At 44.0% G+C, this 17,747-nt stretch overlaps 1 protein-coding gene across 11 annotated transcripts in view; it reads right to left on the minus strand.

Annotated features, from left to right (window-relative positions):
• Positions 1-865: 865 nt before the first annotated feature.
• ZNF331 (zinc finger protein 331) overlaps positions 866-17,747 on the minus strand; it is a 34,763-nt gene continuing 17,881 nt past the window's right edge. For 9 of the 11 annotated variants that reach the window (XM_032271446.1, XM_032271449.1, XM_032271451.1 and 6 more), the window contains 4 exons: positions 17,424-17,490; positions 11,368-11,451; positions 9,245-9,371; positions 866-4,426 (listed from right to left, as the gene is read on the minus strand). In XM_032271446.1, the coding sequence (XP_032127337.1) occupies positions 3,171-4,426; positions 9,245-9,371; positions 11,368-11,376 (1,392 nt within the window). In that variant the 5' untranslated portion in view covers positions 11,377-11,451; positions 17,424-17,490 and the 3' untranslated portion in view covers positions 866-3,170. Of the gene's footprint in view, positions 4,427-9,244; positions 9,372-11,367; positions 11,452-17,423; positions 17,525-17,747 lie in introns of all 11 variants that reach the window. The other 2 variants (XM_032271450.1, XM_032271444.1) reach the window with 2 other exon arrangements.

The following is a 17,747-nucleotide window of genomic DNA, read 5'->3' on the forward strand; positions in this document are numbered from 1 at the left end:
GACTTGGGAGTGTCCACATATCCTGATACCTGGAGAGCAAAGGCATTCCTAATTTTGCTTTAAAGATAGTATCAATTCTTGCAAAAACAGTAATTAAGAAAAGTAACCCTTTATCATAAACCCTTGTGGCAGAGCACATCTCCCCATACATATGCGGGTAGAGGCATTCCTCCTTGTACTTTCGGGAGCATCCTATTCTGTCTAGGGAGCAGCTGCCCTTTCACCACTTTTTCTGTTTTTGAGACGGAGTCTCCCTCTGTCGCTCAGGCTGGAGTGCAGCAGCGCCATCTCTGCTCACTGCAACCTCCACCTCCTGGGTTCAAGCGATTCTCCTGCCTCAGCCTCCGGAGTAGCTGGGATTACAAGTATGTGCCACCATGCCTGGCTAATTTTGTTTTTATAGTAGAGATGGGGTTTCACCATGTTGGCCAGGCTGGTCTTGAACTGACCTCAGGTGACCGCCTGCCTCGGCTTCCCAAAGTGCTGGGATTACTGGTATGAGCCGCCGCACCCGGACCCACCACTTTACTTTTTTTTTTTAACGTATTTTTAAATTTTTTCCTTTAGTGATTTGTGAGACGTTTTACTTCCTTAATAAACTTGCTTTCGCTTTGCACAGAGGACTCGTCCTAAAATCTTTCCTGTGTGAGATCCAAGAACCCTCTCTTGGGGTCTGGACCCGCACCCCTTTCCTGTAACAACTCTCCTCTGGGCGCTGACCCCTTCCCTAGGACCAGTCCACTTGCCTCCCTTCCGCCCTGTCCCTGCTGTGGGGCACCGCCAGGATTTGGTAGAGGTCCGGTCTGCTGGCGCTGTTCCTTCTTGAAAAGGTTGTGTCTGACTACCCAACAAAGAGACCTGCGCATCTTTGATTTTATTTATTAATATTTTTGATTGACAAATAATTGGATTACACTGATTGAGTGGAACGTCATGTTCCAATGCATGTACACAGTGCGGAATGATTAAATCAGGCTGATTAACGCGTCCATCACCTTGCTTCCTTCTCCGTTTTCCCTGTGGTGAGACATCTGAAATTTACTTTGTTACTGTGACTTTAATTGAATCATTCTGGTCTCTGCCTAGAGGGTCAGCACGTTGTGGTTGTACTCTACATTTCCTGGAGGAGCAATGACATTGAATACATTTTCACTTGTTGATTGGCCATTTGCAGATCTTCTCTTGTGATGTAAGTTTTCTCCCCTTTAAATTGATTTGTTTTTTAAACATGAGGGATTCTTTATATTTTCCACGTGAGTTCCTTTGTCAGGTGTAGTAGAGCAAACATCTTCTTCCAGTCCTGTTTCTTGTCTTTTTTCTATCTTAACCACATCATTTGATGAACAGAATTTTGTACTTTTGCTGATGAAGTCTAACAACTTTTTAAGTCTGCTGTGTTTTGCCTACTAAGAAATCATTGCGTAACTCACGGTTGTGACAATAATCTCTTAATGGTTTCTTCTAGAAGATCAACAGTCTTTTCCAGACTCACAGCAGCCACAGGGCGTTTTCTTGTAAAAATTCACTAATGGCAATACTAATGGTAGTAATGATCATAAAAACAACAATAGTTATTTATTGAACTTACACAATATTCCAGTTACACTTTCAAAGACTTTACATGTACCAAACATTTAATTTCCAGTTTCCACAACAGCAGTCTCGGGTAGATGTGATTATCCTTATGTACAAATAATGCACATGGTGTCCACGTGGCAAACATTGCACAGGGGTAGTGAGCCTTTAGCCCATGTCTCACAGGGAATAGGGTGGGGGATGGCGGGGACAACTGGTAGAGCGGGTGCCATGACTAAAGGCTTTCTCACGTGTTACATTAGCAGGGTTATTCCACAGATGCCACGGAATAAACACAGGATGGTATGGGTAGTCTTTATGTATTCATTAAACTAACCTACACAATAAAAACGTTTACACCAAAAACACAATCATTAAGAATTAAGAAAAAGTGATTTTTCCACTCTTCGAATTTGCCTCTAGAATAACTTGATATTCTGTAAGCAGAAGAGTGATCAGTGGGCTGGGCATGGTTGCTCATGCCTGTAATCCCAGCACTTTGGGAAGCCGAGGCAGGTGGATCACCTGAGGTCAGGAGTTTGAGACCAGCCTGGGCAACATGGTGAAACCTGTCTGTACCAAAAATAAAAAAATTTGCCAGGCATGGTGGTGCCTGTAATCCCAGCTACTGGAGAGGCTGAAACAGGAGAACTGCTTGAACCTGGGAGGCAGAGGTTGCAGTGAGCCAAGATCGTACCACTGCACTCCAGTCTGGGCAAGAATGAGACTCTGTGTCCAAAAAAAAAAAAAGATCAGTGAAGGCTTTCCTATGTTCAACAGTATCATGAGTTTTTCTCATGTTGAGGAAGGCATGAATGTAGTCTAGAGGCCTTCATACATTCTTTGTACAGAAGCCCCCTCTCACCTGAGGGGGATACGTTCCAAGACACCCGGTGGATACCTGAAACCATAGATAGTACTGACTGTGTTTTTTTCCTGTACATATATACAATATTATATACTACATTTTTTCCCTGTACAAACATATCTAAAGTTTAATTTATAAATTAGGCACAGTAAGAGATTACCAACAATAACTAATAAAATAGAACAATTGTAACAATATGCTGTAATAAAATTATGTGAACGTATCTCTCTCTCCCAAAATATCTTATTGTCATGTAGCTCTTAGCAACCTCAGTATACACTTTTTTCCCTTTTCCTTATTGAGAACTTTCACCTTTTCACTTAAAAGGAAGCACTTTGTGGCTTCTCTTTGGCATATCCAAATTACCAGCATCACTACTCTTGCGCTTTGGGGCCACTGTTAAGTGAAGTAAAGATTACTTGAGCACAAGCACTGTGATGCCATGATAGTCGATCTGATCACCAAGGCGGCTACTAGGTGACTAGCAGGGTGGCAGCATATACAGCGCGGATGTGGCGGACCAAGGGGCGAGTCGCATCCCTGGCTGGCTGCAGCAGGACAGCAAGAGATGTCATCACGCTACTCAGAAGGGCACACCATTTGAGCCTTACAATTTATTTCTGGAATTTTCCATTTAATATTTTTGAACTGCAGTTGACTGCAGGTAAAAAAAAACGTGGAGAGTGAAACCACGGATAACAGCGGGCGGCTGTGTTCAGAGGGCGCTTCAACTGTTGTGGATCCTCTGATGTTCTTGGAGGAGGTTTAGCTGGTGACATGCCTTCCCACATTCCTTACATTCATAGGATTTCGGCCCACTGTGTGTTTTCAGGTGCTGTGTAAGCTGATGGCCATGACTAAAGCTCTTCCCACATTCTGTACACCCGTAGGGCTTCACCCCGGTATGAATTCGCTCGTGTTTCACAAGGCTCGAGCCGTAAATGAAAGCCTTCCCACACTCCTTACATTTATACGGGGTTTCGCCCGTGTGGATTCTCTCATGCTGAGTGAGATGATAGCCACAATTGAAAGCCTTCCCACATTCTGTGCATTTGTACGGCTTCTCCCCCGTGTGTATCCTCTCGTGCTTCACAAGGCTGGAACCCCAGCGAAAGGCCTTCCCGCATTCCTTACACTCGTGGGGCTTCTCCCCAGTATGGATCTTCTGATGCTGAGTAAGGTAATTTACTCGAGTGAAGGCCTTCCCACATTCTTGACATTCATAGGGTTTCTCACCTGTGTGAATTCTTTTATGCTGAATGAGGCTTGAGCCACAAATAAAGGCCTTCCCACAGTCTTTACATTCGTAAGGCTTCTCCCCACTGTGAATTCTCTTGTGCTGAATGAGTTTGTATACGCGGCTAAAAGTCTTCCCACAGTCTTTGCACTCGTAGTCTTTCTCCCCAGTGTGGAACCTCTGGTGCTGGGTGAGCTCGTCACCTCGCCGGAAGGCCTTGCCACAGTCTTTGCATTCGTAGGGTTTCTCCCCAGTATGGATTCTTTTATGAATAACGAGGCTTGAGCCCCATCGAAAAGCCTTCCCACAGTCTTTACATTCATACGGCTTCTCCCCGGTATGGATTTTCTGATGCTGAGTAAGCTGATTGCCCCACCGGAAGGCCTTCTTACATTCTTTACATTCGTAAGGTTTCTCACCAGTATGGATTTTCTGATGTTGACTAAGTTGATAGCCACGACTAAAGGCCTTCCCGCAATCCTTACATTCAAAGGAATTCTCCTTATGATGTCTCTGATGGGATCTGGGAGGGGTGCCTTCTCTGGTAGTGGGCCTTTTTACACAGTTGATGACCATTCGATTGACATACCTGCCTCTCGAGCGCTGTGGTCTTTCAGGCGTACCTTCATATATCCAGTTATGGCCAAGGGATTTACTTCTTCTATCTGAATTCCTTTTGGAAACGCGTATTTCATGAAGGCTTTTTTCTGTAGGTAAATTCTTAGTCTCATAGGCTGACTCCAAATCTGGAAAAAAAGAATATTTTGTTTCCTTTAGAGGGACACAAACACAAATAAACCTAATCACAAACCAAAAACTCTTCTAATAGAAAAAAAAAATTATCCAGTAGAATAAATGTGAATCACCCAGGGTTCTTATTCAATGTAGATTCTACTTCTGGCACGACGATACTTAATAAGAAGTAATCAGAGACATTTGTTCTAAAGTGAAACATGAAAAAGTCCCGACAGTTAGTCTCATGATTTCCTATATCTATTATTTCCTATTTTGATGATGAAAACACGTATTTGTAGATGATGTGATGATATACTTGGAAAACAAAAGAAAACCATATATAGAAGTAGCGTAGCAAAACAAAGTGCAGTTGGATAGCTGCGTGTAAAGCATTCTGAAACTGATACACACATGTTGGCAATATTATTAAAAGTAACTGGGTAAAGGCCCGGGAGTGGTGGCTCATGCCTGTAATCCCAGCACTTTGGGAGGTCAAGGCAGGCAGATCACCTGAGGTCAGGAGTTTGAGACCAGCCTGCCAACATGGCAAAACCTTGTGTCTACTAAAAGTACAAAAATTAGCCAGGCATGGTGGTGTGTGCCTGTAATCCCAGCTACTCAGGAGTCTGAGGCAGGAAAATCGTTTGAACCTGGCAGGCAGAGTTTGTCATGAGCTGAAATTGTGCCACTGCACTCCAGCCTGGGTGATAGAATGCGACTCTGTCTCAAAAAAAAAGGTAACTGAGTAAAAGGATACAACATTCAAAAGCAACAAAAAATATAATTTACAAGACTAAAAAAAAAAATGTAAAAAAAAAAACGATAAGGAAAACTTTGGAACTTGAGCATCAATAAGGGGGCTAACAGCAAAGGACTGAGAAACATCTAACATTTAAATCTATGAGTTCATAATGATACTACAAAATGTTCAATGGCCAGCTTTGGAGCATGCTAGGAAACCAGTCCTTTATTATAAAAACTGACAATTGGCTGAGTGCAACGGCTCACACCAGTAATCCCAGCACTTTGGGAGACTGAGGTGGGTGGATTACTTGACCTCAGGAGTTCAAAACCAGCCTGGGAAACAGTGAAACCCTGTCTCTATAAAAAAAATACAAAAATTAGCCAGGCATGGTGGTGTGCACCTATAGTCTCAGCTACTCAGGAGGCTGAGGTGGGAGGATGGCTTGAGCTCAGGAAGTCAAGGCTGCAGGAAGCCCAGACTGCATTACCGCACTCCAGCCTTGGTGGCAGAGTGAGACCCTGTTTCAAAAAATATAAAAAGAGAGAGAGAAAGAATACAACATAAAAACTGACAAAGAAAAAGAACAAAGTTTTTATCCTTCTTATCCAATACGAGCAGTGCCACTGCAGAAGCACTTAGCAGATGGAATAAACTTTCTCTTTAAATTATGACAGCTAATAAATGAAGGAGCAGTGATAAGCGTGCAGCATTTGAACCCACAGTGTAATGAACTGTAAGCACTGTCAATGACTGACTGCCAACAGCAAAGAGCTATAACCAGGTATTAGGTGCTTTATGGTAGAGGAACATTAACAGCACCCAGGAAGCAATACTGCCAACACTTACATATAAGAAAAGGCAAACAGGCACTTAAAGCGAGGCTAACCAACTTTCAGGAATGATAAAGAACAGAGGAGGGCCGGGCGCAGTGACTCATGCCTGTAATTTCAGCACTTTGGGAGGCTGAGGTGGGTGGATCACGAGGTCAGGAGTTTGAGACCAACCTGGCCAACATGGTGAAATCCCGTCTCTACTAAAAATACAAAAATTAGCTGGGCATGGTAGCATGTGCCTATAATCCCAGCTACTCAGGAGGCTGAGGCAGGAGAATCGCTTGAACCCAGGAGGCGGAGGTTGCAGTGAGCCGAGATTGTGCCATTACACTGTAGCCTGGGTGACAGAGTGAGACTGTCTCAAAAAAAAAAAAAAAATAACAAAGGATGATGTCACCTCTACCCCTGCTACTAAAGGTGTGGCCCACAGACCAGCAGCACCAGCAACACATGAGATGGGGTTAAATAAGACAGGAAAAACAAGGTGACAGGGACATGGGGTGCAGAGGCTTTGGGCCTAAACCTTTGTAGAGAGCTTCTCCAACACCTCAGGGTACCCCTGGCTCCCTGCTCAGTGGGGATGCTCTTTGTAAGGATGGCTGACGGGCTCGCACTTTCCTTTGTATGGTGGTCTTGTCTTTTCCCTCACAACTATCAAGTCTCATTCCCTTAATTCTATAAGACGATGCAGTTGGCTTGGAAATGATATGGTCTGCTTTAAAAAAGACAAAAAAATGCCAAAGGATGTAGACCTTAAGGAAGAATTTCAAGCTCAAAAATTAAAAGAAGAAATTATTTTTATTTTTTTGAGATAGTGTCTTGCTCTGTCACCTAGGCTGGAGTGCAGAGGCACGACGTCAGCTCACTGCAGTCTCTGCCTCCTGGGTTCCAGTGATTCTCCTGCCTCAGCCTCCTGAGTAGCTGGGATAACAGATGCAAGCCACTGAGCCTGGCCTAATTTTTTTTTATTTTTCAGTAGAGATGGGGTTTGACCACGCTGCCCAGGCTGGTCTTCAGGTGATCTGCCCACCTCAGCCTCCCAAAGTGCTGGGATTACAGGCATGAGCCACTGTACTGGCTTTAATTTTTATTATTTTTATTATTATTATTTTTTTTTTTTGAGACGGAGTTTTGCTCTTGTTACCCAGGCTGGAGTGCAATGGCGCGATCTCGGCTCACCGCAACCTCCGCCTCCTGGGTTCAGGCAATTCTCCTGCCTCAGCCTCCTGAGTAGCTGGGATTACAGGCACGCGCCACCATGCCCAGCTAATTTTTTTTTTGTATTTTTAGTAGAGACGGGGTTTCACCATGTTGACCAGGATGGTCTCGATCTCTTGACCTCGTGATCCACCCGCCTCGGCCTCCCAAAGTGCTGGGATTACAGGCTTGAGCCACCGCGCCCGGCCCAATTTTTATTATTTTTGAGACAGAGTCTTGCTGTCACCTAGGTTGGAGTGCACTGGCATGATCTCAGCTCACTGCAACCTCCACTTCCTGGGTCCAAACAATTCTCCTGTGCAAGCCTCCAGAGTAGCTGGGATCATAGGTGTGCACCACCATGCCCAGCCAATTTTTAATTTTTAAATTTTTTTTGTAGAGATGGGGTTTCTCCACGTTGATCAGGCTGGTCTCGAACTCCTGATCTCAGGTCATCTGCCTCCCTCGGCCTCCCAAAGTGCTGGGATTATAGGCATGAGCCACCACACCCGGCCCCAGCTAATTTTTTATATTTTTAGTAGAGATAGGGTTTACTATGTTGGCCCAGCTGGTCTCAAACTCCTGAACTCAAGTGATCCGCCCACCTCGGCCTCCCAAAGTGCTGGGATTACAGGTACGAGCCACTGCACCCGGCCAAGAAAAGGTCCTATTTTAAATTTCTGTACGCATTATGCCTGGAGGCAAGTGGAATATGACGGCTGGCAGCATGGAATCTGGGGCCCAACATTGTTAGATTCAATTCTAGCTCCTGCTCTGTCTGACCACTCCACTTTGTGCTTCAGTATCCTCATCTCCAAAATAGACAATGATTGTGCCTGTCTCATCTGCTTGTGAGAACGAAATGGTATGTACTCACATACATAGTGCTTAGAACAGTGTATGGCACAGAGTAAGTAATACGTATATATAGCTTACATGTGTTTATATATATTGCTTGTGTGTGTGTGTGTGTACGTAAATATACGTATATATATTTAGTGATGGGGTCTTGATATGTTGCCCAGCCTGGAGTACAGTGGTGTGATCATAGTGAACTGCAGCCTTAAACTCCTGGACTGAAGTGATCCTCCTGCCTCAGTCTTCCGAGCAGCTGGGATTACAGGCAGTGTCACCATAGATGGCTTAGCTATTAATATCGTTGTTATTTTACTAGAAGAAAAATAAGTTTCCAGAGATGTTTACAAGATACTGTCATTCAATGTTTAACTCAAAGTTCAGGGACTGTAACTTTCAACCTTACTTCAGGTATGACATGTAAGAAATGAAATATGGCTGGGCACGGTGGCTCACGCCTGTAATCCCAACAATTTGGGAGGCTGAGGTGGGTGGATCACAGGGTCTGTAGTTCAAGACCAGCCTGGCCAACACAGTGAAACCCCATCTCTACTGAAAATACAAAAACATGGCGGGCACCTGTAATCCCAGCTACTCGGGAGGCTAAGACAGGAGAATCACTTGAACCCGGGAGGCGAATGTTGCAGAGAGCCAAGACCGCCCCACTGCACTCCAACCTGGGCAACAGAGTGAGACTCTGCCTCAAAAAAAAAAAAAAAAAGAAATGAAATATGCTCACTCTGGTTTTACACAAATTCTGTTTGTCTAATCTACTCTATTTCAAGCACATAGGCTGGCTCACTGGAACAAATCAGGGCACTGCATCCACATGTTTTCCCTACAGATAGGTCCCTATAGTACCACAGACCACCAACAGTAATTTGGGTATAAACATAATATTATAGGACAAACTGGTTCCTTTGAAGATGGTCATGAAATAAATATCCCAGAATTCCAACTCACTCCATGGACATTAGGAAGAAAGCTGATTACGGGGGAGCCTGACAAAGGTGGGAAGATAACCGATGGATTTGAGAGGAAGGTGTGTGATGCTCATGGCCACACCAGTAAGACTCAACACACTCCTTGGGAACAGGAAGAAGAAATTCAACTAGTTTCTGGAAAGATGGTCCTGACATTCACAGTGGAGAGCTGATATTCCAGGAAGCAGTCTAAGTTATGTGGGTTGTGCAACTCACCCAGTGAGACCACATTACTGTAGTTTTCCAGCATCACATCCCAGTACAGGTCCCTCTGAGCAGAATTCAGACAGGCCCACTCCTCCTGAGAAAAGTCTATGGCTACGTCAGCGAACGTCACCAAATCCTGAAACAGAAACCCACATATGCGTGATGATGTGAAAGGAAACAGCTTCCAGCTGAAGGAGACAAGAGGCCACCCTTATGCTAAATATCCTGCTAGTAAAAAAAAAAAAAAAAAAAAAAAAAAAAGAGGCCACCCTCTGGGTAGGTTGAGCACCATGAGTAGACTGAACGCCTGTAGCACAGGCAGGGAGCGGAGAGGACATCAGCGTAACTGACGGAAGCAGAATACCTACATGTCACTCAAAAGCCATACCACTGCAGAGAAAATGACTTCTACTGTGCAGAATCCTCCATTAGTCAAACCTGCCAGGAAGTTTACAAGCAGTGTCTGCTCCGTGCCTGCCTTAAAAGTTCTCAACAAATGTGGGTTCCTACAGCATCTTTTTTTTTTTTTAAGGGGGGAAAAATCAAGATTTTTAAGTTTTAGTTCAGAAAATGGAGTTTGCATGTTTAAATGTTTTCAATCCTCAAGTTCATCATGCCGAACTACATTTTAAGCAGCCTTCCTTTTAGGCATTAAAAAAATTCCCACACAGATAAGCCAGACTGTTTATTATAGTTATCCACTTAGATTGACCAAAACACCTAAGGCTTTCTCCAATTCTGGGGTATGTGATCATCTCCTACTTCCATACTAGAAGATCTTCACATTTGTTGCCATCTACCAACCCTGACTTTTTTCTTTTTTTGAGAAAAAGTCTTGCTCTATTGCCCAGACTTGGCTCACTGCAACGTTCACCTCCTGGGTTCAAGTAATTCTCCTGCATCAGCCTCCCAAGTAACTGGAATTATAGACACGTGCCACCATACCCTGCTAATTTTGGTATTTTTAGTACAGAAGAGGTTTTACCATGTTGGCCAGGCTTGTCTGGAACACTTGACCACAAGCAGTCTGCCCACCTGGGCATCCCAAAGTGCTGGGATTACAGGTGTGAGCCACTGTACCTGGCCCCCTGTTCCTGATTTAGAGGATAAGAATGTCAGATTATTTGGAATCATCTTGCAGTCTGACAGGTCCATTCAATAAGAAAATTTATCTTCCAGTTTCCCCGGCAAGAACATGAGCTCTGTTCAAAGGTCCTAATCATAGCCCTATCTACTTCCAAAAGTCCCATGAAGCCTGGGATCTCAACACACATTAAGACTGACGCCAGGGCCGGGCGCGGTGGCACACGCCTGTAATCCCAGCACTTTGGGAGGCCGAGGCGGGTGGATCACGAGGTCAAGAGATCGAGACCATCCTGGTCAACATGGTGAAACCCCGTCTCTACTAAAAATACAAAAACTTAGCTGGACATGGTGGCGCGTGCCTATAATCCCAGCTACTCAGGAGGCTGAGGCAGGAGAATTGCCTGAACCCAGGAGGCGGAGGTTGCGGTGAGCCGAGATCACGCCATTGCACTCCAGCCTGGGTAACAAGAGTGAAACTCCGTCTCAAAAAAAAAGACTGACGCCAGCGAAGGAGCATCCCCTCCTAACTACGCAGAAAACAAGACCAGTGGAGGATTTGTTTCTCATGTGGTCAAATGGGACCAACATATCTAACTTATCAAGCCATGGACTTAAGTATTTTCTTCAAAGGACTTTGTTACTTCACTGCTCTGACATTACTTTTGCCAAAAAAGTGAGTAATAGGACATACTAAGGTGCTCACTCATTTCCCAAAAACGCAGATACGGAGCTACATGGCATTATCATTCACTAGGAATAGAAAGAATCGGCCAGGCGTGGTGGCTCACACTTGTAATCTAAGCACTTTGGAGGCCAAGGCGGGCAGATCACCTGAGGTCGGGAGTTCAAGACCAGCCTGACCAACATGGTAAAACCCTGTCTTAAAAAAAATAAATAAATAAAAATAAAAATTAAAAAAAATGAAAGAATCAGGAAATAGGTAATTATAAAGAGTTTGACTAGATAAAAGTCTTCAGATAAATCACAAGCATATGCACAAAACCCAAATATCACAGTTCAAGAAGGAAAGAGAAATACACACTTACCTGGGCCATTGTTTTAGAACTGAACAACTGATCAGTCTTCTTGGGGTTGCCTCTGCAGAAGACACAGATTCCAACAGGCTAGAGCTAGGGGTGGAAAAAGAGAGATTAAAATCAGGGGTGGCCAGGCACGGTGGCTCACGCCTGTAATACCAGCACTCTGGGAGGCCAAAGCGGGCGGATTACCTGAGGTCAGGAGTTCAAGACAAACCTGATCAACATGGAGAAACCCCATCTCTACTAAAAATACAAAATTAGCCGGGCGTAGTGGCACATGCCTGTAATCCCAGCTACTTGGAAGGCTGAGGCAGAAGAATCACTTGAACTTGGGAGGCAGAGGTTGCGGTGAACTGAGATCTTGCCACTGCACTCCAGCCTGGGCAACAAGAAACAAGAGTGAAACTCCATCTCAAAAAGAAAAAAAAAAAAAAAAAAAACGGTGCACCCTGGGTCCCCAAAGTGATATAATATGACCTTTCGGCTCCTCTGTCTTTGCTTCCCAAAACAAACACGTAACTGTGACATATCTGGGAAAAATTAAAGAGTATTATGGATCAAACCTAAATCAAGCTCTCAATGAAACCTCAGGAAATCTAGCTGCACGAAGCAGAGGATGCTTTACTTTTTCTTTCTTTCTTTTTTTTTTTTTGTCTCAAAGGCAGGCCCAGACAATTAAACAGAAGGATTTAGTTTCTGGCCAGCCCCCTATCAGGGACTGACAGGTGGGATGTAATAAAGTATGCGGTCTTGTCCAAAAAGAAGTCTGGCCTTTGCCCTCTGCTTCTGAAAAGTAATCTATATTATATCTACTAGGAATGTCTTTGTTTCTGATGAGGGCATCCGTTTATCCCAACAAAGAGTCAGTATATTCAGAATTATCTGGTCATGAACCTGACATCAGTGGCTGTCCTCAGGATGATGTCCCATTCCTGGCTCCTTTCTGAGTGTGTGACCTGGAATTATCCACAGGCCTTGACCACAGGCTGCCTTGCACTTCTTCTGTTTAGTTTCCATTGGTGCATTATTGACACTGTACAGGCAGCAGCTGAGTCCACTGAATCAGACTCTCATTCCAAGTACTAATAGCCTCAGCATCTGACATATTGTAGGCACTGAACAAATGTCTAATTTTGACTCAAAATTCTACATTCTGGAATTTATGACAAGGAAATAGCTATAGTAGTCTACAAATGCATGCCTAAGAATGTTAAAAAAAAAAAAAAAATAGGGCCGGGTGTGGTGGCTCATGCCTATAATTCCAGCACTTTGGGATTATAGGCACAAAGAGGGCAGATCATACGGTCAGGAGTTCGAGACCAGCCTGGCCAATAGGGGAAACCCCATCTCTACTAAAAATACAAAAAAATTAGCCAGGTGTGGTGGTACATGCCTGTAATCCCAGCTACTTGGGAGGCTGAGGCAGGAGAATTACTTGAACCCAGGAGGCAGAGGTTGCAGTGAGCTGAGATTGAGCACTTGTACTCCAGCCTAGGCAACACAGCAAGACTCCTTCTAGGGGTGGTTAAAAAAAAAGAAAAAATAAAGGAACAGTGAAAAAAAACCCACCTTACAGAACCTATCCTGAGAAATCCAACTTGAAAACATTAGCAAGAGGGTGAATCTTTTTTTTTTTTTTTTTTTTTTTTTGAGACAGTTTTGCTCTGTTGCCCAGGCTGGAGTGCAGTGGTGCAATCTTGGCTCACTGCAGCCTCTGCCTCCCAAGTTCAAGTCATTCTCCTGCCTCAGCTTCCTGAGCAGCTGAGACTATAGGTGCATACCACCACACCCAGCTAACTTTTGTATTTTTAGTAGAGATGGAGTTTCACCATGTTGGCCAAGATGGTCTCGATCTCCTGATCTCAAGATCTGCCTGCCTTGGCATCCCAAAGTGCTGGGATTGCAGGCATGAGCCACCACGCCTGGTGTGAATCTTGTGTTCTATGTGAAATGAAAGATACATGTGAATATTTTTAACTATAGTCATCTTATTCGTTTATCTTGCAAATGTTACTTACACAGTCCGAATTTGTTACCTGTATCTGTAACCTTGCTAATGCTATCCGGAAAGCCCATATTTGTAAGACACCCAATGATTTATTAGCTTTTACCAGTGATTACTGTCATGTTCTGGAAAAGAAACATGAAAATTCTGAATCTCTAGTTTTTTTGTTTTTTATTTTTTATTTTTATTTATTTATTTATTTATTTTATAGCTGCCCATCACTGATGTTTTTATTTTTTTTTGAGAAGGTCTCACTCTTTCACCCAGGCTGGATGGCAGTAAGCAGCCTTAACTCACTGTAGCTTTAACCGTCTGGACTGTAAGGAATCCTCCCACTTCAGCTTCCTAAGTAGCTGGGACCACAGGCACACACCATCACGCCTGGCTAATTTTTTAATTTTTTGGAGAGATGGGGTCTCACTATATTGCTCAGGCTGGTCTCAAACTCCTGGCCTCAAGCAATCCTTCCACCTTAGAATCTCTAATTTTAAAGGCTGTCTTTCTTGATAATTTGCTGCCATAGATTAGATTCAAAACTAGATTTAAAGAGTCTCTGGTGTATTTACATGATTAATTAGCAAGATTCCATGCTCCAGAAAGAAAATACATACATGCTTAAAGGCAAAAAGGAGGACTAGAAACATTAATTACAAAAACGAGGACTAGAAACAGTAATTACCTCTGGATTGTAATTATGGGTAATTTAGAGACTTTTCTCTAAGAGCTCTTTAGGGACTAATTTTTTTTTCCCCCAAGCAAGCCTGCATTAAGTCCATTATAAGAAATTTAACGAGATAGTCTCAAAAAAAAAAGCAAACGCAAACATATTTATGGGGGAGAAGGCACACTGTAGTCGTTAAGGAAACTCTGCACGGATAGGCCTGCCTCTTAAATGTGTGTATGCGTGTGCTGTGTGTACATATATTTTGAGACAGGGAGTCACTCTGTCACCGCTGGAGTATAGTGGCGTGAACACAGGTTACAGCAGCTTCAATCTCCTCGGTTCAAGTGATCCTCCCACCTCAGCCTCCCTAGTAACTGGGACCACAGGTGCACATGCCTGGCTAACTTCCGTATTTTTGTAGAGGTGGAATCTTGTCATTTTGCCCACCTCTCAAATATGTCTCTTTGGTAATTCCAGTACTTTCAAATGTGTTACCTTGCATGGCAAAGGAAAATTAAGGTTGCAGATGGACTTAACACTGCTAATCAGCTGACTCTTAAGATAGAGAAGATTATCTTTATTTTTTTACTTTTTATTTTATTTTTATAATAGAGACAAAGTTTCTCCACGTTGGTCAGGCTGGTCTCAAACTCCTGACCTCAGGTGATCCGCCCGCCTCAGCCTCCCAAAGTGCTGGGATTACAGGCGTGAGCCACTGCGCCCAGCCGGGAAGATTATCTTAAAGTTATACCGGAAGGCACAACACATAATGACCAGAGTCCTTAAAATTAGAAGAGGAGGTGGGCCAGGCACAGTGGCTCATGCCTGTAATCACAGCACTGAGGGTGGGAGGATAGCTTGAGCTCATGAGATCATGAGCAGCCTGGGCAATGCAGTCAGACCCTGTCTCTTAAAAAAAAAAAAAATTAAAAAAAAAAAGTTTGCCCTTTTAGCCACAGAGTCTATGGTATTTTGTTATAACAGACTGAATCAACTAACACAAAAATTAAGAAGAGTGTGCAAAATAGAAGACAGGCTAGATGCAGTGGCTCATGCTTATAATCCCAGCACTTTGGGAGGCTGAGGCAGGTGAATTACCTGAGGGAAGGAGTTTGAGACCAGCTGGGGCAACGTGGTGAAACCCCGCCTCTACTAAAAATACAAAAATTAGCTGGATGTGGTGGTACATGTCTGTAATCTCAGCTACTGGGAGTATGAGGCAGGAGAATTGCTTGAACCCAGGAGGCAGAGGTTGCAGTGAGCTGACACCACACCACTGCATGCCAGTATGGGCAACAGAGTGAGATTCCACTTCAAAAAAAAACAAAGACAGAAGACAGTTTAGTACAGAAAATGTGCTTAATAAATGTGATCAGAGGCCGGGTGCGGTGGCTCACACCTGTAATCCCAGCACTTTGGGAGGCCGACGCGGGTGGATCACGAAGTCAAGAGATCGAGACCATCCTGGTCAACATGGTGAAACCCCGTCTCTACTAAAAACACAAAAAATCAGCTGGGCCTGGTGGCGTGTGCCTGTAATCCCAGCTACGCAGGAGGCCGAGGCAGGAGAATTGCCTGAACCCAGGAGGCGGAGGTTGCGGTGAGCCGAGATCGCGCCATTGCACTCCAGCCTGGGTAACGAGCGAAACTCTGTCTCAAAAAAAAAAAAATGTGATCAGGCTGGGGCAGCAGCAGAGACGCTGGGGCTACAGGTTGCGCTGTCACCTGTCACACACACCTCCCTTCACTGAATACAACTGTCATGTTGGATAGGTCTTATTCAATAGAATTTCTAGGTACTTTTGACACGTTCTGTTGTTTATAACTATTAGCAGTGCTTAATATTATGCCATATGCATTTTTCTTTCTTATGGCTATCTCTAAATTTACTTCCTTGTAGCTGCAGTGTATTCTATGAAATAAATGTGGTATGATTACTTAACATTTGAATCATCCTGAACAGTAATTGTGGTCAAGGTAACACAGTCCTTGATTCTCTATCAACGGTCTAAATGTCTTTGAGAACGATAAAAAGTCTAAATGTCTTTCATGGCCTTCTTAATGCCATGAAATTACAGAATATCTCCTCAGGGGAAAAAAAAAGACACTGATAAACATACACAGTAAGTGTATATAACAATGATCCTTGGAAAATTATAAATGGAGTTAAAAATCAGCTGGACCTGCCCAGGCATCGTGGCTCACACCTGTAATCCAGCACTTTGGGAGGCTCAGGTGGGTGGATCACCTGAGGCCAGGAGTTTGAGACCAGCCTGGCCAACATGGAGAAACCATGTGTCTACTAATAACATAAAAATTAGCCGGGCATGGTGGTGGAGGCCTTTAATTCCATCCAGCTACTTGGGAGGCTGAGACGGGAGAATCGCTTGAACCCAGGAGGCAGAGGTTGCACTGAGAAGAGACTGCGCCACTGCACTTCAGTCTGTGCAAGAAGAACTAAACGTTGTCTCAAAAAAAAAAAAAAAAAAAAAAAAAATCAGCCGGACCTGTAAGCACATGTCTATAGTCCCAGCTACTCAGATAGGAAAGGAGAAAAAAATCTCTTGAGCCCACGGGTTCAAGGTTACGGTGAGCTGTGATCGCACCACTGTACTCCGGCCTGGGGGACAAAGGGAGACCTCATCTCTTTTTTTAAAAAAAAAACACAGAACAGCTTGTGCATGGTGGCTGATGCCTGTAATCCCAGAACTTTGGAAAGCTGCGGCGGGCAGACTGCTTGAGCTCAGGAGTTCGAGATGAGCCTTGGCAACATAGTGAAACCTGTCTCTACAAAAAACACAAAAATTGGTCCCAGCTACTCAGGAAGCTAAGATAGAAGGATCACTTGAGGCCGGGAGGTTAAGACTGCAGTGAACTGTGATTGCACCACTGCACTCCAGCCTGGGAGACAGAGTAAGATCCTGCCTCAAACAAAAAACAATCCCACAAAACAAAATGAAAACAAACAACAACACAAAAAATAGGACTTCAGGTTAAGGATTCCAATTCTAAATCATTTAAAGCTGTGGTTCATTTTGTGGAAGGCCCTCTGGTTAAGGATAACAGTTCTAGACCATTTGAGGCTGTGGTTCATTTTGTGAACTTGCGAACACCCATCCCAGTTACCTTCCTATGTACGTTGCTTCTGATGTACAGACATCCAGACTTAACACATAACAGCAGCACTCACTGCACACTTACACTCCGGGGTGCTCGTCTGTGGGTTTTATGCATGTTCATGTATTTCACCCTCCTCACAAGCCTATCTTCTTCAGAAGGCTCAAAAAGCTAAGAGGCAGAAACAGGACTCAAATCTTGGTCACCTACATTCAATGTTTGGTCTTAAGTCTTATAAACACATATCATTTAATTAAAAAACAAAAGGAAACACACCTGAACCTGTAAGATTTTTAAAGATTCGTCTTCCTCCTCGGGGATGCTTTTTCTGAAGGATGCTGGCCTGGGGGAAACAGAATTTCGGGAGGACAAGCAACCTGCCATACCTAATGAAACCAATGAGAAATACGAGGCCCCGAGATGGAGTTTCTGAGATTCCTGAAGAGCAGGCTGAGGTTAATGAGATGATGAAGCGCGGAACCGCCTCTCTCCCCGTCTCCCACACCAGGGACTTGTCCCTCTACAGGAGAAGAAGTACTCCTAAGGCCACCATCTCCTGTCACTCAGGCGGCCTGCATGGAGAGCACGTCTGGCTCTGAA

Source organism: Sapajus apella, unplaced genomic scaffold (assembly GCF_009761245.1).
Source record: "Sapajus apella isolate SASKATOON/1434 unplaced genomic scaffold, GSC_monkey_1.0 scaffold233, whole genome shotgun sequence".
NCBI lineage: Eukaryota > Metazoa > Chordata > Mammalia > Primates > Cebidae > Sapajus > Sapajus apella.